At 40.3% G+C, this 25,398-nt stretch overlaps 2 protein-coding genes across 5 annotated transcripts in view; both read left to right on the top strand.

Annotated features, from left to right (window-relative positions):
* The window catches only part of LOC112574720, a 20,211-nt gene extending 14,422 nt beyond the window's left edge, over positions 1 to 5,789 (top strand). The window contains exons 16-17 of the mRNA XM_025255947.1: positions 5,088 to 5,143; positions 5,746 to 5,789. Of these exons, the coding sequence (XP_025111732.1) occupies positions 5,088 to 5,143; positions 5,746 to 5,789 (100 nt within the window). The remainder of the gene's footprint in view (positions 1 to 5,087; positions 5,144 to 5,745) is intronic.
* LOC112576027 lies at positions 5,210 to 22,455 on the top strand. Of its 4 annotated transcripts, none has more exons than XM_025258230.1 (13): positions 5,210 to 5,567; positions 5,876 to 6,225; positions 12,162 to 12,435; positions 14,927 to 15,086; positions 15,638 to 15,754; positions 16,063 to 16,113; positions 16,680 to 16,806; positions 17,470 to 17,621; positions 17,885 to 18,568; positions 19,225 to 19,403; positions 19,717 to 20,175; positions 20,507 to 20,871; positions 21,392 to 22,455. In XM_025258230.1, the coding sequence occupies exons 4-13, from the start codon at positions 15,018 to 15,020 to the stop codon at positions 21,745 to 21,747; spliced, it is 2,559 nt and encodes an 852-aa protein (XP_025114015.1). In that variant the 5' UTR covers positions 5,210 to 5,567; positions 5,876 to 6,225; positions 12,162 to 12,435; positions 14,927 to 15,017; the 3' UTR covers positions 21,748 to 22,455. The 4 variants fall into 4 exon arrangements, with proteins under 4 accessions (XP_025114015.1, XP_025114012.1, XP_025114014.1 ...); XM_025258227.1 differs by having other exon boundaries at positions 14,927 to 15,092; XM_025258229.1 differs by having other exon boundaries at positions 12,159 to 12,435; positions 14,927 to 15,092.
* Positions 22,456 to 25,398: the final 2,943 nt, after the last annotated feature.

Below are 25,398 nucleotides of genomic sequence, written 5' to 3'. Positions count from 1 at the left end.
CCCTCAAGCTTTGTAGACGCCTTTGAATGTTCCCAGTGAACCTCATCACAGACACGTAGACTAACTGCAACTTTTCAATGCTTCGTCCCAATCGTCTCCCGAGTTTTTAGCCAAGAATGAGGGAGGTGGCGTATGTTTTCTTATAAACACTGGACAGTACACATACCTTATTGTTCTGTCTGCTGCAAGTTGTACGGACTGTAGTGTTCTGTATATTCACTGCTCCAGTAAAATGGAAACCATCTCTCTCCTACAGACTTTAAACTTTTTAAGGAAATGTAGTTCTCTAGTAAGGGTGCGAGTCTACATCCGCTGGAATCTTTCAATATAAAAAATTGAGAAAACCTCAAAAACTGTATCAACATTAGAGACAGACCCCACGACTGCCTTGTAGTGGCGGAAGGGTTCAATGACAGCGAGCTGTCTACTGAACTCCTGAGGTACAAACAACAAGTGGACATCAACACCAGGGGGCAGGCAACACCTGACATCACGTACTATTCCCTGGATTCTTGTGGTTCAGAATTTATTAAGAACTTAATTATACCCGTAAAGCTTCAGAATAAAACTAGGAAACACTGAGATCATTATGTCATCAACCAACATTATTTTGTCCTCTTCTGTTATTGCTACATGGAAGATTATACAAACCGTTTCCTTTAGGAAGGTCTTGAAATACATTCTATGAAATTGAGATATCGTTGAGGAACTGCGAATCAATAAAAGTTTTTCTTTTAGAAAATAAGTATGCAGAGAATTCTATAAACATAAAATGATATTGCTAATACTCATAGATAATGTAAAATAAGATATAAAGCACCTTTAAGGTAAAATTCTTGCAGCCCTATGCTCCACTTTGGGATGATAGGAAAAGAAAGAAGATAAATTATTAAACAGAGATTTGATCTGAACTTTAGGATTTATGTTTTACTATTTCTTTCATTCTCCTCACTTATTCAGCTTTTACCTTCAAAATCTCAGTGTCACTAGTAGTTTTCATTTATGACGGATAGAAAAGGATGCTTTCTCCTACGGTAGAAGTGGACATTTTGTAATTTTTTTGTCAAATAGATTCTCCTTGTGGCTTGTAGAATGGGGAGTAGTGTTGGGTTGATTTGTTGTGACGAAGTTCTTGCTACTGTTGAAGATGCTTCTCTATCAGAATACGAAAGTTGCGTTCACCTGTAATCCTGCCTGTTCTGCAGTCAACATGTTCTTCTGCTAGCAGTTCTTCAGCGATAGTACTGATGTTGTTCTTGAGCAGCTCGTCTGGAAGGTTGTTAACGACAGGCAACTGGTTTTCTTCAGCCTGTCCCGCTCTTTGACCTCTTTCCGTAAGACTGAAAAGTCTGCAGGTTCTCTGGTTCTAGTCTGATGGTTTTAAAGGATGTTTGCGTCGGTCGTGAGCTGGAAGTTGTACAAATCTGTGTCATATTACGTCCTTTGGTTGAGTACAATAGTAAAAAGGTGGCCACTCCTGTATACGACGACCTGTCTTGGTTAAAATCCTAAGTAGTTATAAGGAGTTTGAGGTAACCCCGTGCCATTCAATCCTTTAAGCAAAGGCAAAGTTTTATTTGCTGTCAAGATATGTTTACGACTCTTTTGTGTGTATTTCTTACATGAGATTAAATCCCTGGCTTTTGCGAAGAAGATAGAAAACGTTTAGATTCACAGTTATTGCGGTATTGTTAAAGTGGGGAATATAAAAGACAGGTCAGGATGGAGACATATCGTTGTGTAAGTTCTTAGAGACGGTAGATGGCGCTTGTTTCTTCTGAGCCCTTCCTCTCAATCATGCTCTTTCCTACACTGTCACCAGTGCCTACAAAGCTCTACGCCTACTATCTATTAAATAACAGCATTCTCCCGGCTCCAGTGTATAAGACACTGTGTTAGTGATTTACACCGGTTGTGAAAACAATTCAACCACAACCGGTGTAAATCACAGACACACTGTCAAATCTCTATTGAATATTAAAAAGAGTATACTTTATACCGGAACTGTATATGATAATACAAACTACCAAACAGGAAGGTGCGGAATGCCATCAGGAAGACAAATAAAAGTTACAAGGACAAAGCTGAGTATCAGTTCAGTAGAGGAGACCCCGTGGCAGCTTGACCTGGTATTAACATGTTTTCTGTCAATCTCAAGGCCAACACTCGTAAACAACCAGTAGCATTTGCAGGTGTTGATGAGTGTGATATTCTCAACCTGCTCAATTCTTTTTTTACGCCCACTTTGAGAAACATGACTTCTTTCACGAGTTTTCCACACTAAAACAGTCTTTGCTCCCTGAGCATGAGTAAGTGATTACCTAGTCCTCTGTCAAACATCTCTTAAGGCAAGTAAATGTTAACAAGGCTCCGTGTCCAGAAGGGATTTCTGAACACACCTTTTATTACTGTGCCAAACAACTGAGTGAAGCTTTCACACATTGTTGTTGTCCCTAAGATCACTAGGCCCAGTGAATCCAACAACTTCAGACCAGTCGCTCTGTCCTCAATCTTGATGAAATCACCTGAGAAAATTGTAAGGAGCGAGGTGATGGCTACTGTTGTTCCACATCTTGACCCGCTGCAGTTTGACTACAGAGCTGGACGAGGTGTGGATGATGCTCAATACTGTGTACAAACATCTGGAGAAACCCACAACTCATACCAGGTTCTCTTCGCTGATTTGTCTTCTGCTGTTATCACCGTGCAACCTCACTTGTTGGCGGAGAGACTAGTTTCAGACTCCCATCTGTCTCACCAACTGACTCTCTGGATCCTGTACATTTTATAACAGTCAACAACTTCTGTCCCTTTTACGGAAACTCGGATCTTTTTCTGTCAGCTATCTCATCCTCACTCGGTTCTATCAGTTGTTCATTGAAAGTCTCATCAGTTTTTCTTTCATCTATTGATCATACAGCGTCTCCCCAGCGAACAGGAACAGTGTTGTCTCCCTTGTTCCAAGATCACCGGAGCCAGGCAGAGGAACCTGCCAGCCTTTTGCCATCAACAAATCCTCAGGAAGGCATCACGCATCCTTTAAATGTCTGTTCATATATTTGAATGGAAATTTTTATTCTTTCTGCCTGTAATTTTAGGATGCCTGTATACAGAACTAACCATTGCCGCAACTTATTCACCACACGTGACATTCTCTTGATGAACTCTACTGGCCTTCATCTTGTACTACTCTGAGGTCACCTTAGGTCACCTGTATTGACTGTTGCTGGGGGCGCTGTGTGTGGGAGAGAGAAACAGATAAGAAAACAAAACAAGAGGGAGAAATTACTTCAGCATGTAGGTGTGTGTGTGTGTGTGTGTTGCTTCTATCCCCAGCACTATCATAAATTGATCTTGTGGATAAATAAAGTTGTATTGTAGTGTAAGCTTTTAAGATGATGAAAATTTGCCTCTTTTCCATTTCACAGTATGTTATTTTTATACAAACAGTCAAAGCAGTACATTATTAAACAAAGCTGTGGTAGTATATTTCAGTTCTAATTTTTTAACGAACGAGACCTTAAGAGTTCTGCTTTAGAGTAAGAAATAAACAAATATTTAAGAAACAATGCGGATTATCACACTGCTCAACAAATTTTACAAATGTCATGTTAGTAAAAAAATTCTTCATTTCTTATCAGTGTTCATGTGCTTGACATGAATATGACAAACCAATTGAAAAATTGTCTTTATTTTTTCGTAATTTGCAATAATCATTGTGCAATAACAAATGCATAGTCACAGTAATTAATCTCATGTTAATACCTGTAAACAATCAAGTCATAAACTATATCTGAGATTTCTTGGCCTGCCTCTTGTACAGATGTTTGGGAGCGTATCTGGGGAGTGTCCACCCGTAGTCAGCCAGCATGGTAGCAGACAATATTCCCTGATGTCTGTTTCTATTGTTGCGATATCTTAATGAAAACGGAGGTCATGTTCCGCACTAACCATACCACACTTGCCAGGAGAGAAATCCAGATGGGTTAGAAGGAAATGAATTTTTAGAGACATATTGCAGTCAAAATTCTGATACTGCATCAGCATGACTTCTACTAGTTACTTGTAGTTTTGTGCCCTGGCATTCCGACGAAAGTTTGTAGACACTAGACAAAAAGCATTCCATTTTTGCTTTGCATCGCCCTGCAGAAAGTTGTTGAATCGGTCATCTTTGAAGACTTGTGGAATCTGAGGAACCCCACAAACTCTTTAATCTTTGCCGCACTGTCGAGTACATTTTCATGCAGGTATCGGAAAGCTGGCGAAGTCCAGTCCATGGCTTTCACAAAGTTCATCAAACCTGCTTTTTATGTGATTGATTTTGTGAGCTTCGACAAGACTCGAGTGCTGGATATTCGTCTCTCTAGCTTCTACATTTTGTCCGCGAGTCCGTTTCTTCTGCATGTAGTGCAGTTTACTTGCTCGGCTATACCACTCACATCTTCAAATCACCACAGAGGTGCCAGCTGTACTTGTTATACTAAAATGAATTCAGTCGCTGCTTTAAGTTACAGTACGTGTCCCTCATGTGGACAACATGGTCTACTGGAATACATGGAGGAAGGTTTCCTTTGTGCAAAACCTCAGCCTTAAGACTCAGTTTCCAAGAGTCTATAAATAGTCTCCCTTCTTGTGGGGGGGATGATTTCTGTGGCATTCAGGAGGCCCTCGATATCAGGACAAAATACCAGATTACTTTCCTTTCTTAAGAAAACCTACAACTGCTAGTGACAATATGAATCGTGACATCTTCTTTTATTGTTGGAGTCTTCAACCGAGCAGTCATGTCTTGTTCTTGCATCAGTTCAAGTCACGAACCAGGTCATTTAGTTCTTTCAGTTTTATTCTGTGTTGGTGTTGATGATGCATCACAGTGACCATCTGGATGACAGAATGCTGACTGACCAGGAGAAGAATAGGTATGCTCAACAAAGTCTTAAAGGGTTTGTTTATAAGGTGAAGCAAACAAGAAATACTTAAGAGCAATGTAGATTATTACTAATTTCTAATACATTCTGTTTTTGACATGGTGCGACAGGTTTTTATTATATAAAACATCTGAAATAATATTGAATTAATTATACTAGGTTCTGTGGTCCGGCGACAACAGTGAGTGTGCCATGCACATGTCCTCCACGTGTGAGTGTCAAGACCCTGGGTCAGGCCGTGTGGTGGACAGGAGAGTGCTATACTGCTGTAATCACACTCTTCCCGGAGCAAGTTCACCTGCTACACACGGCGCCTCCCACACTCTTTGTCACCGGACCGCCCGGTACAGGTAAAACTGTGGTGCTGCTGCTGATGGCCATACAGTGGCTGCGGTGTGGTCACGACGTCTACGTTGTCAATAGTAGTATGAGTCCTGCAGTGAGCATCATGTTGTATCACCTGTTGCTGCAGACAGTAAAGACACAACAGTCAGCAGGTGTGACACCCGGTCAGCCTCACCTCATGCTGTATGAGCTTCATCTCAATAAAGAAGTAGAGAAGGCCGTCAACGACTTGTTACAGGCGGCGAGCGGAGGGTCGTTGTACGTCATCGTTGATGAAGTAGATTCTTGTTACAAGTGAGTTGTACAGCGTGTAACGTAGTGATAAACAGACAGGTAGATGGCGATCGCTTTTATCTCATAATCACCACTACGTTTTTACCAGGTGATAATTCTTAAATGGGTATGACACCTTATAACACCTTATGACACCTTGTAAGCTATAAGTAGATGTGTTATATCGGCTGTTATACAGATTGTGTAGCAACACGTGTCATTAATGTAATAGCATTGAGTTGATTACGTCACGCACAACACATAAACATGCATATTAGTGACAGTACACAATGTAACACGTGGAGCGTCATCTTTTGTTACTGTCCCAGCTTTACGATATTGTGTCACAAGCTGCTGACACAAGTTTCTCGTCTCCATCTGTGGGCGGCAAGTTGTTTCCACATAGACACACCGGACGGCTGGCAAGTGGAATATTTAACCAGACCCCTCCGCTCTCCGCCGGCCGTCGTCAGGGAAGTCGAACAGGACGAGAGGATCGCTGAGCTCGGTAATGTCCACCCGTACTATGGACGAGGTGTACCCGACCACACAGACGGCCCGCCGGTCAGACGACTGTATCACCGAGGTGAGGGTCACTCAGGTGACTGGTCAGGTGACTGTGTGACGTGCGGTCGTGAGGTGGCCAGCTTCCTACACAGTCTCCGTGTTGGTGTTACAGGTAGGTGTGTGTATTGTGTGGTGTAACGATGTTTACAGTTAAATACTTACTTGTGGGATAAATAATAAACAGCGGAGAGACAGCCAATTGATGAACACAGTGTGTGAGTGCCGTGTGTCTGTCAGTTTACATCACCTTATAATGTAGGTTTTAATGTAATTTGTAATGCTGACACCCCATCGAGACAAACAATTTTAATCCGTAGCTTACGTGCTGGAGGTCGTAAACAGCGAATAAATCCACCACCTGCTCTGGCGATCGTCGTTATTCTGCTGAATGTCCCTCTTCACCAAGTTCGACACATATTCTCAACTTGCCAAAACTTCACTGTCTTGTCAACTGTCATGCCCCCCCCCACCCCCCACTAACGTCATTTGCACACTCCCTTCTACAACCTGCTTAGTACTTTCAACATTCACACCCATTGTAAAGATTCTCTGATTCCTTGTCAGCATCGACACAATCAGACTAAACTAGTTAATGTCATTATCTGTAACACCAGCTGGAAAACGACCGACCAAATCAACATGGTCGTATGAAAACAGAAGACTGCCATGTGTCCCCCTCACAACTCAACACCCGCCTCCATGTTGGGTTTTTCAACGCCCAGTTTGTATCGTCATCTGTATCGTCAGCACAACAGTCACTGAAGTGTTGACATTGTACATTGTAACACATCGCCACCTCGGTATTTTCATCATCACTGTCACGTGGCTTCAACAGCAAGGCGACGACAGTGTGTCCACCTCACTCCAGTGGACTACTATGTGAAATCATTCCCCCATCCTACACGTGGAGGCGGCATTGCTACAAAGCATCACTTGCCAAGTACCTGTCTGTTACTACTGCTTTATGCTTCCCACACACATCTTTAGAATGTGTACAAGTCTCTTTTTGGCTACTTATTGCTCGATACACCAGTTCTGCATCTATAGACCCCTCCGAGTGCCAAGAACAAACTCACAGCCTCTACCTTTTGCTCAAAATTGCATTATATGCTAGACTAGAGAAATGTACTCAGTGGACCCGCCGTGCTTCTTGGAGATGTTAATGTCCATTTGACAACAAGTCTCATCCTGACACTGTCAAAATGTCAGAAGTGTTGCACATTTTTCGTCTTGTGCAGTCTGTTTTGCAGCCTACTCATAAAAGACATCACATCTGAGACTGGATCATGCATCGACTGATGACCGATTAGTGCAGGCAGTTGATGTTTCTCAACATCTCACATCTGATCATAACTGTGCATTTATTGAACTTCATTGTAGATACCTATCATTGGCGCCAGTTTTTAGACTCACTCGTCCGTTACGCAGTGTTGATATAGTGGCATTACATGTTCGTATGCTCGCATTACATGTTGACATAGTCCCATTCAAATCACAACTGCAGATGGCGCTGCTACAGCCACCCTCTGCTGACCAGCTTGGGTGTGTTTTGTGTAGAGTTGTTGATGACCAGGGCCGAGCGTCTCCACATCTGATGCGCCAGTCCACATGGTCACCTTGGTGTTCAGAGGTCCGTGTTGACCTCCGTGACCTTAAGTGAACTCGCCGGCGACCTGAGCGTGTTTGGCGGAAACTGGACTCACCATCCACAAAGAGATTTATAAGACCGCCAAGCCAAGCGTTGCAAAATGTGTCAACAAGGCAAAGACATCACATCTTCAGGCCCAAATAAATAATTCCACCTCCTCTAGACCACTTTATGACATATACAATCGAATGACGGGAATTAGCGAGGCGATGCCGCTGCCCACTGCTCATCCTGCTTCACACCTGCCACAAGTGTTTTGTGACTATTTTGCTAACAAGATTTTGGACATTCGATCATCCTTGGATTCGATATTGGTGCTTGCGAGCATTTCCTATGATATTCTTTTGCTATACTTTCTGACCAAATTTCGTCCAGTCTCTTATGCCGATATCAACGCGATTATTCTGAAAACCAAGCCAGCAACTTCCAAGTTAGACCCAATACACACAAGTATTCTTCTTAAGTGCTTACATAGCTTAATTCCTTCCATCGCAAACATTGTACATTTCAGTTTTTCATCAGGTGTTTTCCATCTTTGTTTAAAAATGCTGGTGAAGCTACGTCTTTAGACATCCACGCTGGATGTCGATGTGTTCAACAATTGTCACTCAGTTTCCAACTTGTCTTTTCTCTCACAGATCACAGAGAAAGTAGTTTTAAAACAGCTGTGGCCCTACTTACAACAGCACCAGATCATCACTCATGTCAATCAGCATGGAGACCTTTTCGCAGAACTGAAACTTTTATAATTAAAGTCACCATCCACATATTATCTGCCCTTGGTAGTGGCGATGTTTCTACCTTAACCCTACTGGACCTGTCTGCTGCATTTGACACGAAGGACCACTCTCTACTCCTTCATAGACTACACACCCTTTACGAGATTTCTGGACCTGCACTAGAGGGGTTCAACTCCTGTCTCACTGACAGGACACAGACTGTTTGTTGATGGTCAAACATCTCACCCAGCTCCACTTTCTTGTGTTGTCCCTCAAGGCTCAGTACTCGGCCCTAAACTGTTTATTCTGTATATGAAACCACTTTCATCTTGCATCCAGTCTCACAAGGTTCCTCATAAACCATATGCTGGTGATACGCAGCTGTACTGTTCCACTCCACCGGCTGAGTCTCACTCTGCCACCAGCGCCATAGAAGTATGTATTGATGAAGTCAGAGACTGGATGGTCACAAACAAACTCAGCGATGATAAAACGGAAGTCTTCGTATGTTCGAGAAGAAGAAATCCATTTTCACTCGTTTGTCCACCAAGTCACATCAAGGTGGGAGAAACCAACATCACCTTTGTGTCCTTCATCAGGAATCTGGGATTTATTGTCACTGCAGACAAGACTCTTGACGAAAACGTTACAGCTGTCTGTCAGTCTGTCTGACTATGATTAGCGCGATCCATCACATTCTGTCTACACGCGCTACCAACACTCTTGTTGGTGTGTTTGTTTTATCAAGACTTGGTTACTACAACTCCTTGCTTGCTGACTGCCCTGTATACCTTTTTCACAAGCTTCAGAAAGTACAGAAGTCTGCTGTAGTCTGGTGCTTAGAGCAGGAAACGGGACCGCACCACCCTCTCATTGTTGTCTATACTGGCTTCCCATCCGTTCTGACATCCAGTACAAACTGTCCGTGCTGAGTTTTATTGTCTTTGCTGGCATCTGCCCTGATTATCTCTCTCAACTGTTCTTCCCTTACATCCCAGCTACACAACTCCACTCCTCGTCTGATGATCGTCTCCTGACTCTTCCTGTCACTAGAACAACATGTGGCCACAGGATGTTTAGTTATTGTGCAGCGAAACAATGGAACTCTCTCCCTTTCCATACCCACCACCTACCCGCTATTGAATCCTTTAAAAGTGAACTGAAAACACACCTCTTCTGTAAACATTACTCCTAACAACCATTCTCATAATGCCAGTCCTTTGTCACACCCTTCCTTTTGAAATAGCATGCTCTTTAAAATTGTCAGTACCAGCTTAAAAAATTTTGACGACGACGACGATTTATTATTTATATGCATGCGTCTACCAGTGTGTACGCTGTCTCTGTGACACGTGATTTTCAAATAAACTGTGAATGTTGACAGAGAGTGGCATAGCAACATCTACAGCAGTCACGTCGACCAGCGGCGACACAACACTGACCTCTCTACAGTGGAGAGACGTGCTGGTGTTGTACCAGGATAACGTTAGTGATCAGTCGGGTGTGGTCACAGGACTGCAAGAAGCGGGTATCCCAGTGCGGGTGATGAAGGATGATGACATCGAGGACGTGGCCACGGCCCGCAGTGACGTGGTGTGGGTGGCGAGTGGACATCGTGTTCGTGGTCTGGAGAGAAAAGTCGTTGTCGGTCTCTTTAAGTCTGAGTGGTTAGATTTTGCCCGACTTTACCTCATGTCGCAGTGTACATCACAACTTGTGATTGTCGCCCCTGATTATCACTGACACATACCTGTCACCTGTCACCTGTTGTAGTCGTGTGTCTCTGACATCAACACTTGTCTTCACTGTTTCTCCTCTTCTACTCTCAGTCTATCACCCCGCCATCCCCTCATGACGACATACACATGACGTCATTATTTTTTCTGACAACACGTCTGAGTCTCTGGTTACACAACAACTAGTGTCAACATCAACATCATACGCTCTACACACTAGGTCTTGTTTACACAACAACAAGTACTGTGAGTGGCTGCAGTGCTGTCGTCTAAAATTTTTATTCCTTTGATTAAATATTAACAGTGTGTGCTTGTGCGTGAACGGCGCGCGGTAAATGGTTTGAAGAGAAAGAGAGAAAAAATTTGTGTAGGTTTTGTCTATTATTGTTGTTGTTGTCATTATTATTAGAAATAAAGTTCGTCTGGGTTGGGTCGTGTTCGTTTGTAATGTAAAATGGTGTGTTGTATTTTGTTATAAAGTGTTGGTCAGCCATATTATGCCCTTTTTTTCTGCAGTTCATCCGCTGTGACATTGATATCAACCTGTACAAGACCACGCTCACACACACACACACACACACACACACACACACACACAAATCTAGATCAGCATGAAATTATTGTCCAAACACCATTCACACACCCACACTTGCACTCTCTGTATCTCTGTGGGATGAGAAAAGGTCGATGACTCTACCATTCTATGTACCATGACAACCATTCACAGCCATACTTAGCGTCTTTGGTAACACCAGGACAAAGAAACCGAATGAAAGAAGCAGGTGACATGTCTAAGGGACTTTGTTTATCTGTGTGTGTGTGTGTGTGTGTGTTTGTGTGCTTAAGTTATTGAATCATAATTTCATTCATGATTTGAATGATACATCGCCGTTATGATGTAACTATAAAATAAATAATGTGAAGTTATAACATGCAGCATCTCGACCTAGGTAGACCAATGATGATAAATGAAACATAACAGCCAGGGGACATATAGGCACTAAACAGCATAAAGATGAGGAACAAGATAACAGTAGACAGTGAGGTAATATAGACACACTGAACAACATCAAGATGAGGCACAATAGAAGAAGGTAAAGCAGTGGATAAAGGGATGTAGATACTATAAACAGTGTCAGATGGAGTTGTTACATGATGGTTAACATGACAGACAGTATTGCCAGGGAGTTAAGAACATAAGATAGTAATTCAGGGATAGTACTTTGTGAACATATATGTTTTCACAGAACCTGTGAATGTAGCCTTGTAGTCCGAGTGGCGAGTTGTGCAATTTACACAGGACTATGGCCTTCAGCACGTAGCGGAGAATAGCCGCTAACCTGTCAGAGGAGGTTGAAGGCCAGGGGGCAGTTCGGTTTCCAAGTGTACTTAGACAATGACAATAACAATTCTTTATTAACGAGAGGTAAACTAAGCAAGAAAAGGCTTTTTTCCATTTAGTCCTCGCCCTTTACAGGGGAGGAAATTAACTACAAAATGAAGTTATTAAGAATTATACAAAAAATAGTAGTAAACATAAAGGAAGGTGAATATTACAAAAGTGATGGTTAAGAAAAAATATGTATATATTCACTAGGCTTCCTGGAGTTGAGAGCAATCTCTAGAGGCCTCATATATATATGTCTTGATAGTATTTAGATAGATGGTGTTGACAGCAGTTCAGGGAGTTCGATTGCGAGCTGGAGAGGGAGGCTGTTCCACAGCGCGCTTCCTGAGTATTTCAGACTTGATTGTAAAAGTTTTTGTCTAGGAATGGCAATATTCAGTTTTGGAGAGGTTCTAGAGTTATTGGAGGACAATGGAGAGAGTCTTGGCGATAATTTACCAGTCAGTAATTTATGCATTTATTAAATGTAAGTCTGTCTTTTAGAGGAAGGAGGCCTAGAGAGGTGAAGTCACGTGTGTTTCTTTTCTGTTTTAGCAGAACAGCTTTGACAGATCGCCTCTGAACACTTGCTAAAGATTTCATGGAAGCTCCACTAGCGGAATCCCAGAGTTGTAGAGTGCGAGACACTGGTCTCGGTGCTGGAAAACTGGATGAGATGTCAAGCCGCACACAATAATGCTGTGAAGAGAACACATTTGACAAAGTAGGCATGTGTATGACATGGTCAACAGGTCTGTACACCAAATAACTTGGATAGGACTTTGTACGTGAGTGGGCTCGGTGACTGGGTGAAGTGGAACATACCGAGCAGGTTCGTGATCCTTTCTGTATACAGATGATTATTCTCATCAAACATTACATTGAAATAACCTACGATCACCGGTGTGCCACTGAGCGTGCTTCAGAGGTCAAGTAGATAATGAAATTCTGACAACAATATGTTGTCAGTGAATGTGTCTGTGGTGTATATAACCAAATAGGATGAACTTCTGTGTGTGGCAATGAAACTGTTGCATTAATACTCTCATCAGCACCGTGAGCCACGTTTCAGTCAATAACATGATGTCTAGATCATTGTCACTGATAACCTGGAAGATCTCTGTTTTCTCCTCGCTTGCTGTGTGGAGGACACAGACCGGCGTGAAAAAATTGCTGACGTCGCACAGCGAGTAGCGGCCATCTTTTCGTCCGTTTTCAGTCGTTTTAGTAATTCTACTCTTTTTTAGTACTATACATTTTACAATCGCTTTAACAAGGCACTTAACTTTAAATAAGTATATCAAAATAAGTAGACAGAAAAAAAGCTTTATTTATACGAAACTAAATTAGTTTAGTTTATTCCTTGTTACTACTTGAGGAGCACAGGGCCTCAAGAAAAGTAATTAATTTACTTTTTTCCCGACGTTTATGGGTTACTCAGAAATTTATGTAAAATTGATGTCTATGCAACAAAAGCGCTTAAAATTCATTGCATACACAGAAACTCAAATACTGTTCAGCACTTTCTTTTTGTTTTCTTTTCGTTTGGTGTTGTCCGGGTATTTATTGTAATATTACATCGATTTCCAGTAAAATAATTACTTAGGTTGAATTATGTTAACATTTCTGTTAAATACGATATTTTGTTTTGTTTTCTAACAATAAATGAAGTTCCGTTGCCGTTTCCATAATCCCAATGTTTATTGAGGCTTTGACACAATGAACATGCACTGTACATTTATATTCATTTTCACCAAATGTCTCCTTAAAGTGAGGGAAAAAATCTCTCCATGTTTTTCAGGGACATAAAATGTTTTTAGAGTTTATATTATTTGTGTGTTAATTTTTTGTACACGGGGTGTGGTAGTTATAAATATCTTGTAAATGGATATACTCTGAGCTTGCTGTACCTCCCTAATGACATCCCTAGCTAACCCTCTGTAGCAACAGCTGTTGACCTCGCCAACACACTGACCTCTTAACCTACCTGTTTTCAGCGTCCGCCTCATCCCTCATTATTTCCGGTCGAACATTTCCTCATCTTTGTAACATAAGATGTCAATTTCTGCGCTATCGTTAAGTATTGTGAAAACAAGAACAAATATTTTTCAACAATACCATCAGTGTCATCAGTGTCACTGAATAATAACTGTTCTGTTAATGGCCCGAGCACAAACTCACACAAACATACATAAACAAACACAAACGGCATGAAACCATTTTTAATTCCTACCAACATAAATTATCCAGAAAAAGGAACAATGTATACATTATAGAGACACACACCTCGACGCTCAACCAGGAGAAAGGCGGGTTTCAAGCAGAACATAAAACAAAACTTAAAGTAGTTGGATCTCATGCAAGTCTGTAAGCAGCTTCATATGATGTATTCTTTATCTTTTTCCTTGTTCTTTACGGTAAGCTAACTCAAAGGGGAGGCAAATCTTTAAAAAAAAATGTTAATTAAATGGTCCTGATATCGTCCCTTTTATAATGAGTAAAAATATTGTTTAAAACTAGTGGAAATTATACTTATGACAAGAAAAGTATTGTAATCTTCAGAAATACCTAATAACTATCAGACAGACTACACAAGAAGTTGCACAAAAGAAAGAATCATTATTATTCAAATCCACCTTTGTGAATAGTTATGATGTCTACAGCTTTGGGAAAGCCCATTAGTGTCGACCTTGTTACACTGATTGGCATCCTGACCTGACATCTGACCTTTGTTTAACAAGAAACAGAGAAGCAGCTGCGCAGTAGGTTGATTGCACTCACACTTTGACAAATATCCATGAATAATGAACAATCGTGTTGGTCTGAACTGTAAATAGATGATCAGGTCACTAACTGTTAATGTAACATCTCGGTAAAGTTTATTTTTTGTCATCAACTGCTGAAAATAGGTGACGTGGAAGGAAGGTTCTCGTCTGTACGTTGTGTGATGTTTGTTCTCTCGTTTCTCTCGTACTTAGTGAAGCGGTGAGGCGTGAAAGACTAAACTTGCGCCTGAATTACAATAGCATGAAGCAAAGGTAAATGCAAAAGTGTTACAGTGAAGACTGCGGTATAAGATAAATCAGAGACAACTTAGTTCCACTGTAGGTTTTTGTTATATTATATAGATATTATGATATTAAGAGGGTTTTTTAATTTTTAACAACTTTTCTAAAAATCAGAAATGCAAACATTCCTTTTTACATGTAGTTTCTTTTCTTACTATTACATATAATCCATATTATCAATCTTGTCCTTGTGTGCTTGTCCTTATCTTGTTCTTGAATGATGGGATATTTTCCTATTTTGTTAAATATTTGCAGATCACAGAAGGTATTATGGTATTCTAGAAGAAAGTAACCAGAGCAAAATATGAACTTTTGTGTGTAACAAGGGCAACAGTGTAGCAACATCATGTCAAGCAAAGGAGGACATCGACGACATCGACAGTCCACTCAGGAAACATCATCTGCATCGAAACTGGTAGAGGTAGTCATGAAATGTAGCAGCAACAGGTTCGCCTGGTACAAGTGATCAGCTAGTACTAGTCAAAGGATGGATGATGATGATTGATGATTGATGATTGATGATTGATGATGATGATGATGCAGCTAAAAAATTAAGCAAAATAACCATGTTGACCTCGTCTGGGATATGTTTGCAATGATTAATCAAATTTAATTGAGTTAAGTGTAAATTAAATAATTCTGATATATTTATTATTAGTTTTCTTACAAGTTACATTACAGTTGTTCCATGAAGTATGAAATGTGTAAAAATCACCAAGACTGCGTTATTGGCAATAGAATCTGTTAAACTTTCCCCTTCTTTGAAACCTCCTGAAGTTGGTTTTTACCTTCATAATAGTAGTTCCATTTTATTTTTACTCAGTTTGTCATAAGCTGAAATCCACTTCTTCGAACTTTTTTTCTCTACCTACTGTTATATCTTAATATTTGGGGGAAATCACCAGCAGCAGTAGCAGTTTTTTAATACTTGTTTAATGTTATCTTATTATCATAACACATGTGCAGTCTAAGAGTGGGAAGGAGGAAAGCCGCAGTGAGCCTCGACAACCAGCTTCAGATTCTGTCTTGTCTACTCAGCTGCAACACTCACCAAGTCTTGATGAAACACCATCCACGAGACAGGTAGAAAGGAAACTATCAAAAACGAGACAATAGTTTCCCACTTTTCTTTAGAACTTTGTAACAACAGATTTTTATTGTTGCTCTGTCTGCCGTTGCTCTACACTTCCCCCACATTTCGATAATAATTTTATATTCTGGTTTGTTCAGTATAATTTGTCTAACGTTTGCTTGTTTTTAAATTATTTGGACAACCATTTACCTTTAGACTGCCTTTATTGCCTATTAAAGAAAAACTTTCTTGGTACATATTGGAGACTTTATTTTTGTTCCTGTCTCTATGACGACGGGTACATTTTATTTGTCTTCAGACAGTTCAGCCCAAGCGTAAGAGAGCAAAAGATGATGGAGGGATGTTTCAAGTAAGTAAGAACTGCAACACTGTTATCATCACGGGAGGTATGGATCAAATTGTCAACAACTATACGATTTTACATCTGGAAATAAATTTGCATTACTTCTTTTAAACTTTTTGTTTTTCTTTGCATTTTTTCTTCATGAAACAGATTTTATTTCATAGTGTGTTAATTTGATGTTCCGACAAGTCTTTCATTAAATTTGGTTACGTTTATGACTTTGCTGGTTGCTGTCAAAATGTTGTTTTTTTTCTTTATTGTCTTAATATATACACCAGGTTGTATTCCCTGGTTCCCGTTAAAGGAATACCTTTTTTTTGCAAACTAAACAATTTTCATGTTTCTTTCTGAGTTGGTCAAAAGAAACGGAAAAGTTCTTTTAATATTTACTGTTAATATTTCTAGCACAAACGTTATTATTATTATTATTAAAAATTCACAGCCTTCTGAGCGATATACTATTTCTTTTAAATTTGTGGCAATTTGTGATACCCACAATTGTCTCCCTTTCTCTTTGAAGCAAGAGATTGAGGATTTGATGTTTTTATCTTTCGACTGGTTATACACTACAGGGGACACGGAGGCGGAGTGACGGTGCAGACAGTGAGAATTGTGGTAGACAGCCGGCGGTCAACAGGCAAGCCAAGGGCCACCTAGTCGACATCACGAACTCTTTTTATAATCTTCGTTGTAGAGATGGTAATTTCTTCTTCTTACACATTATTTTATGAACTGATAATTAGTATTGCAGATTTTTTTGTTTTATGTCAGATTTTTTCTCGGTTTTTTTTTTTTGCGTTTTTAGTTTTAAATCAATGCAATTTTTTATCACTTTGCTACCGCATCTTGTCACCTTGTTATTTGCTTTTTGATTCTTCATCAAGATTTCTGTCGGTTTTTTTATAGTTCATCAATACAGTCATCTCAAATTGCATTCAAGTTAATATTTGTAACCGTCATCTTATAAACGGAAATGCACCTACCAAACAATGTAACTAGCACAAATGCATAAAAAATTAGTCAATGCCTATGTCTGAGCCCATAATTGCATATAATGCAATCACCACGAGGCGATCATTGTCAGCCACTATTGTCATCATCACTACGCAAATCAAAAGCAAAAAGAAAGAGAGAAACATATACCCGACAAGAAAAGTTAAATCGAGAATTAAGAGGAGGACAATAACAAATAACAGTAAACAATTAAAAACTAAACCATACACTTACGCTGCTGCTGATGATGATAATAATTGTTCACCAAAAGTAAGAACGAACAGCAGGTAGAGAGGAAAGAGTAGGTCGAAGTGGAAAGAAGTTTATAACAAACTGTATAATAATTTTTAAAAAATTACTATGATTAAGGTAAAGGTCCACTACAGCAGAAGGAGAAGGAGACTGGTGCAAAAGTTATCCAGCCTGACACTGTACAAGGTAGGACACTTGCTGCCATCAAGGACAGCCGACCTCAGATTGATGAGGTGCCCGAGGTTTTCAAGCAAAGGTTTACTGATGAGGTTAGTAATGAGGACAATGATAGAAAACAAGAGTAATGCACACGCTTATGGTGTGCTCAATTCGTTAATTACAGATAAATTGATGAGCATATTTTCCATTTTATATTATTTAAACTCATTGTCTATAGCGTTACTAAACTTTCAGTGTGCTTTCCTTTTTTTAGTTTTTGGAGTAATGAGATTTGTCTTTATTGTTGTGCTTAAAATAACAGCTTTGAAGCTAGTTCTTTAACATTAATACAGCAAGGTTGGATTTAATGCAGGAAATCATCTCAGAACAAGCAAACTGGCTATGGTGGGTTCAGGAAGCCTTTCCTGACCTGGACTCTCGCCCCTACTTCCTACCTGCTCTCTACATCAAACGTGTGCCGAGTACCACAGAGACCGTTTCTGGCAGAGAGGTGAAGGTCATTCAAACAACATCTCAGGAAGATGGTTCAGTTCCTCAGCACGAGATCAGAGATGATGAAGCCATGGCTCAGGTTCTCTCCTGTCTGCAGAAAATGGCTGAAGAGGAAGGAGAAACGCTGATTGGAATGAGTCAGCTTCATTTTAAACATTACCTGGGTGAACATGGGTATGATGCAGTTGTTGCTAAGCTACCAACTGCTGATAAATTTCCTGCTCATGAGGTTCCTCCTGGACTCACTTTAGAGGATGTGAAAACTGGAGAAATAGATGTGCTTCTTATTCATCGAGTTTACGGGTTTGTCGTATGTGAGGTAAAGAGTACTCGTCCTAAAGAGAGAAATAGCAAAGATTTGAGAAATATCATCAGATGGAGACTTCAGAAAGCTGCAGCCCAGTTGGAAAAAGCAAAAATCATGTTAAAATACTTGGCATCTGACATCATCAGTGATCCACAGATAAATAACTCGATTGCTTTCCCCAGTCTCAGAAATGAACAGCTAAATACCACCCTCAGCAAATTCGCAGATTTGAGAAAGGTAAGTCCCCAAGCTTTGTGTAGCAGACGACACATACTTCCATTTCAAAACTTTCCTTGTATCCCAGTATGGAGTGTATGTACACCCTGATTTCCGTCAGCTTTTGCAGTCTGTGGGGGTTAAGTACAGTTCCCATGGGCGACCATCCATGTGTACCTGCTTGCATGTGTTTTGGTATCTAGGGTGAATGCAAGATGTGGTTGTTGCCCAGTCAATGTGAATAATGCATGTGTATGTGATAGAAAGCGAGTAAGAAAGAGAGAGAGAGAGAGAGTAAGCAAACAAGAGAGAAATTGTGTTTTTTCGTGTATAAGAATGTGGAGATTTAAGGGGGTGAGCAGTACCGTGTGCAAGTACGGGTGAAAGTGTGATTGGTAGTGGCAGAAGGATTGGTTAGCACCTCAAATTCCTTTTTTAATATCACTTGGCAAAAAGTCTTCTTCTTCTTGAATTATCGTTTTATAAACGTGTTAAATGTCAAATGCTGAATGGTGGATTGTTCTCATTTAAAGTTGACCACGGTGCAGTCTTTTCTTGATATTTTAAAATTAGATTAATGTGATCGTAGGCATTGACCATGCCTTCCTCGACACATGTGGCATTGAAATTGTTACAGTTTCTTTTTTTAATTTTGAACAAAATTTTTCGTACCGCAGGATCTTAAAGAGTGTCTAGAAGCGCCGACGACTGAACCATCAGACATCAGTGCTCTTTGTCTCTGCTCTGAGCATTTTTCTGACCCCAAAGAACTCCGGGTGTGGTGGGATCGACGAGTGAAGGGTTCCAGCCCTGATACAAAAATGTCATTAGATGTGTACAGACTACTGGCAGCCAGGTCAGGGGCAGACCGTTTGTTAGGTTACATTAACAGAAGTAAAGAAGAAACTAGATACTGTATCTAGAAATTTCTAAATGTGCTGAGCTCAACCTAACTGAAAGCTTATAATTGGTTTGAAGATCTTCATAAATTCTTTTATTATTCATATTTATGAGCTAAAAATCAAACAGAAGAGAAATAATCTTAAGTACAGCTATTACAATTGCAAACATTTATTAAAATATTTCAAAACTGATTGTATTCCATTATCACACGTTTTTATTGTTGTCGATCAGAAATTGTATGAGACATGATGATTTCGTATTTTCAGGTTCTGTGGTCCAGCAACAACAGTGACTGTGCCATGTACATCTCCTCCACGCCTGAATGTCAAGACCCTGGGTCAGGCCGTGTCACAAACAGCAGAGTGCTATGTTCAGATGGCATTGTTCCCAGAACAAGTTGAACTGCTCACACAGGCGATGCCCAGAGTATTTGTGAACGGACCGCCTGGTACAGGCAAGACAGTGGTGTTGTTGTTAAAGGGAAGTGAATGGCTGCTACAAGGTAAGAAAGTATTTGTCCTGAGCACATGGCAGGAAAGTCTTGCAGTATGTACTCTGCTCCATCACCAGCTGCAGTTGACAACAAATGTACAACCCGGTCAACTCCACTTCCTACAGTACGACTTTGAGGACAAAAAGAACATGGACAAAGCCCTGAGCGACTTGTCACAGGAGTCCGATGGGGAACTGTTGTATGTCATTGCCGACGAAGCCGGGCCTGATAAGTAAGTTGAAGATGAACAAAAAGGTTTTTTTCTCATAGTGATCAGCAATATTTATAACAGATGATTGTAAAAAAATGAACAACAGCTTTGGCATATTTAAAGCTCTAAATGTCATACATAACAAATACATAACAAGAACAATTCTTTTCAAAGTTTAGGTGCGTGTTATAACTTTAGTTATTCTCTTTAATTATGTCATATACATCACTATGTTAGAGCAAGCCCCATATACACAATCAGAGGTGTAACAAACAATTATTTACACGAAACAATACATAATCCTGAAGACAGTTAACTCGAAGTTTTACCCTAAGAGCCATCTATGTCCCAGGTCAGGGAAACAATCACAGTTCAGAACTTTCTGTGACAAGCTTCTGAAAAAGGTTCCCGGTCTTCATCTGTGGGCGGCAAGTTATTATAGCAGACACAAGCACGATAAATGGGAGGTGAAAGATCTGACCAGACCTCTCCGCTGTCCACCAGTCGTGAGGAGAGAAGTGGAGCAGGACAGGGCGATGACCAGGGACTTGACTGTCAAGAAGTACAGCGACCGAGGAGCTCCTGACTTCGGAGAGGGACCGAAGCTGCAGAGAATCACTCACAAGGGCCACAGTCCTGGGCGGTCAGTCAACTGTGTCCAGTGTGGTCGTGAAGTGATCAGCTTCCTTCAGAACCATCTACGTGTTGGGAATCCACGTGAGTCTGGACATCTGTAGCAACACGGCTTTCATATGTCAGAAGTTTATAAAATCAAATGTTAATCTATCTATGATTTGTTTTGTTAATTATTTAATTACTGAAGTACTGAGATCTTTGATAGTTTCTCTTGCGTGATTTTATAAAATGAGTATTTTACAAATGAGTCTAAAATTAGACACGTAAATATCAACGATTTCACTAACTAGCAAAACAAGGGACATTGAGATTAACTCCTCTGTAAATATCGTCTGTAGAATTTACACACTCGGCACTGGTTATATCTCTTGTTTCTTGTTGTTCTTGTTTTCCTTTTTGCTGTTGTTAATTTTCTTTTTCTTCTTCTTTTTCCTCTATCTCTGTGTGTTCGCGGGCGCGTTGAGCGTGTGTCTGCGTGTGTGTATGTGTGTGTGCGAGCGCGAGAGGGTGGATGGGAGAACGGATGGGTACATGGGTAAGTGGGAAAATGATTATCGACTTCATTAGAACTCAATGTTTAACACACTTGGATTGTTAACAGTGAGTGGTCCGTCAGCGCCACCAGCACTACGGTGGAAAGACGTAGTGGTGCTCTACAGGGAAAACGTAAGCGAGGAGTTCGGCATCGCCAAGGCTTTCGAGGAACAGAAGATTCCACATCGGTTGATGAAACATGAAGACACTGAGGACATGGAACTCGTAAAGGATATGGCTACGGCCAATTCTGATGTTGTGTGGTTTACCAAAGGAGATTTGTTTCGCGGATTAGAGAGGAAGGTTGTCGTGAGTGTTGAGGTTTTTGACTCGTGGAAGAAAAATACTAAGTTTCCTGATTACAAACGACTTCACAACATGTCCCGGTGTACATCACAGCTTATAGTTGTTTTTAACGTTTAGCGCCAAAGCTGTCAATAAAAAGTTAAAGAATAAATCTAAGGTCAACAGCCTTGGGGGACATAATTCAACTTCTACCGAAGAAGTTGGCTTTTTATGAGTCTTAATTGCTTAACCGTTCTTAAATAAATATTTTCAGTAATAAAGAGAACAATAATGTCAGTTCTTAGTAATATGTAAAAGATCCTTATTTGAGAAGCTTCACACAGTTTGTCTATTTTTGGTGTAAACAGCATAAGGGACACAAAAACAAAGACTGTATTATCTAAGCATCAGTAAGGGATGTTATTTACGATGGAGATTTAAGGGATTGGGGATTTGCGTGTCACTAGTTAATTTCTTACAACTTACACTTGATATCGAAGTACATGCAGCTTTAATTTCCTTGTATTAACCATCACAATTACAGATAAACAGGAATCAAGGTATGGGGAACGAAACAAACGACTTACACTATTGTTTGGTCCTGCTTCTATGAGGATTTCTATAAAGGGTTCCTACACATAGTTTCAAACTATTGACCCATGCCCTGAAGCACTTGGCCGTTGGATGTGGTAGGGTCCATGCAGAAGAAACATCGGCTGTTTAAATAACTTTAAAAATACTACAGTGGAACCTCGGTTAGCGAACGCCTCTGATAGCGAATATTTCGGTTAACGAACAAAAATTTCGTTAAAAGTTTGTCTCGGATAGCGAACAAAATTTCGGATAACGAACAGCTACGTGAACCACACGTGACCGACCAGCATGTCATCATTCGCGCTCGAGACACAGTTACGATCGGTCGTTCCTTACCTATGCGCATTCTTCTTATTTAGTGATTTTTGTGCTTTATTTTAATAAGATATTCCTCAATCATGGCTCCAAAGAAAAGTCTGTAGAAAAGTCTTTCCCTAACAGTGCAATAGGCGATAGGAGCCTAAACATGTTCAATGATTGTGTGATGTCGTATTACCCAAGAGTGTTACAAAAAACGCAGAAGGAGCAGACACTGGACAAGTTTTTTCCTTCAACCTCAAAGCTACAGAAAAAGGAAGTTACCTCCCGTTATTACAATGTCACGTGTGCTCATGGAAGGGGAATCCAATCAGTAATTCCACCCCTTCCTCCCCCACACCTCCATCTACCCACGCCGTCAAAACGACAAGTGTTCTTATGTTTAAATGCTTTCGTTAATGTTTTTATGTTTATTTAACTCCATTTATGTTGTATTATAACTGTTCTCTCTCTCTCACACACACACACACACGCACTACATAAATCATTGTGTGCACGTGCCACATACACTGCATTCATGTATGTACGACAAACATGACTATACATTTGCAACACATATTCCATCTGTAAGTACTACAACTCAGCACTACCATGTATATGCCCTAATGTACTACTGTATATGGATTAATTACCATGTGTGTACTAATGTACTACAATATATTTATTAATTATTATGTATGGGTACTAAGAGACTATTATATATACACACACTAGTGTACTGCTGTGTATATGTAGTACACATACATCTATGCATGTGTATACACCTTGTGTTTTACGGTATATACTGCTGTACTACTGTATGAAGTTCATATACTATGTTGTATATGCATGTATCTGGGACAGCTGGATTTTGAGCAAGAGTTCGGACAGCCAACAGCAAGAAAAATAAAAAAAAGTAATACAGATAGAACTCTGCTTACGAAGTCTATCTCAGTAAACTTTATGGGACCTTGAATTTTCGGGAGAAGGAACAATCGAGAAGTGACCTCCTCTACATGATGATGATGATGATGAGGAGGAGGAGGATACGCTTCGTGCACCCAGCAACACATTTTGACCGCCTGTTGCCTTCCAAGTGATGATAAGCATGGAGGGTTTCTTTGTCTGTAAGATGGCCGAGACCAGTAACATCTGTCGTTATGGAGTAGAGTTTACCTTCTGTCAAATTCTAATTGAGGGATTTTATTTTCGTTTTAAAAGGAGTCACAAAGCTTTCTTGCTGCATAGAAAACTGTGGCATTTAATCCCCAGAGACTTCATCCCCGACACTTCATCCCCGACACTTAATCCCCAGGCACTTAATCCTTTATAAAGCATTATGTAATGCTTCTGTCAAAGCATTGAATTAGAATACGTCATCCCCACACATTTACTCCTGTATAGAGCAATAAGTCATTTCTAATCACTGATTCTTTCATAAAGCATTGTTTAATGCCTGTATAACACGAACAAACAACTCTGTGGAGGGTTGGCATCACGCCCTTCAATCTCTCTTCTCCTGTCATCACCCAACAATGTGGACATTCCTTGATGGTCTACGTAAGGATTGTCAGCTACACAAGGCGTCTGTTCTACAATCATGCGCCGGCACAGAGAAACGTGCAAAGAGGAAATACGCTGAGTTAGCAGGAGAATTAGCAACATTGTAGAGAGACATGAATCAATGGATAGCTTATATGAACTTTAACTGATGTTGTAGATGTTCAAATGACGTTGAAGTTAATAACATCATTTGAATTTGAATTATCTGAATTTCAATTAAGTTTTTCGCTGACTTCATAATTTTTATAGTAAGGATTTAGTTTAGGGATTAAGTGTCTGGGGATGAAGTGCTTAGGGATTAAAAGTCTAGGGGGTTAAGTGTCGGGGATAGGTGTCTGGGGATTAAGTGACTGGGAACCAGAAAAGACAATGGTCTAATGCTAAACTATAGTACAAGATCTGTGATAAGGGTGGTGCAGATGCTAGAAGCTTTTATACCTTGAGTTTTATACAAAACAGTAGAATATGACCTGGGTGCCGTTACACTTCATAGTTCTCCCTAAAATGAGAAAGAGCGAGAAAGAGAAGACAAAGATTGAAAGGACTGGAGTCGGGTAGATCCAACAGTGAATGAAAGTCCATGGTCCTACAACCGCGACATTGTGAGAGTTTGTACAGATAAATATGTATGATTTTTATACACTGTCATATAGCTGTTTATATTTTAATACCATTTGGCTCTTTACCTTAATTTTATTTCGTTTTTTATTACCCTTTTTGGTTGTATGGCTGCAAATGGTTGAGTTCGTGGTAATGTAAAGTTTAACAAAAAAACATTTGCTTATTGCCTAACGGATAAAACCTGAGTGGAGAGGCTTCTGTCCCAGCGTGCAAGAGAGGGGGGAATTTGATGAGTTCCTTTAGGGAAGTGAGGTGAACAGGAGGGAGACTTGTAATGCGATCCTAAACTGACGAAAGTTGAGACGGCATGACCTCTGGGCGGAGATAGCTACGCGTACATCGCGCTTTTTCTCTTCAGCCGCGCTCGATGTGGCAGGCACGTGATCGTGTCGCATCCCTCCACCCTCTGTTGCCGCTCCCCGCGTGTAGCTGCAAAAAGTCAAGGTACCGGGTCACACCGGTTCCTCACTTTGACCTGCGCGCGGACTTTTTGTACTTTTTTAAAACTATTACCACAATAATAGCATCCGAAATAATCAAATTATCACTCCTGAGTGCTTCATTGTCTCATTTTTTTTTAAACTAATGTTGAAAGTAAAACTGGAAGTGAGTGAACATCACTTCTTTTGGAAAATCAAATAATTTTGGTACCAAAAGGTTTGTCAGGAAAAATCCCCGTTTTACTTTACATTACAACCTTCAGCTGATCTATGA

This window comes from Pomacea canaliculata, linkage group LG11, assembly GCF_003073045.1.
Source record: "Pomacea canaliculata isolate SZHN2017 linkage group LG11, ASM307304v1, whole genome shotgun sequence".
NCBI lineage: Eukaryota > Metazoa > Mollusca > Gastropoda > Architaenioglossa > Ampullariidae > Pomacea > Pomacea canaliculata.
This window is presented reverse-complemented; position numbering and strand designations above follow the sequence as displayed.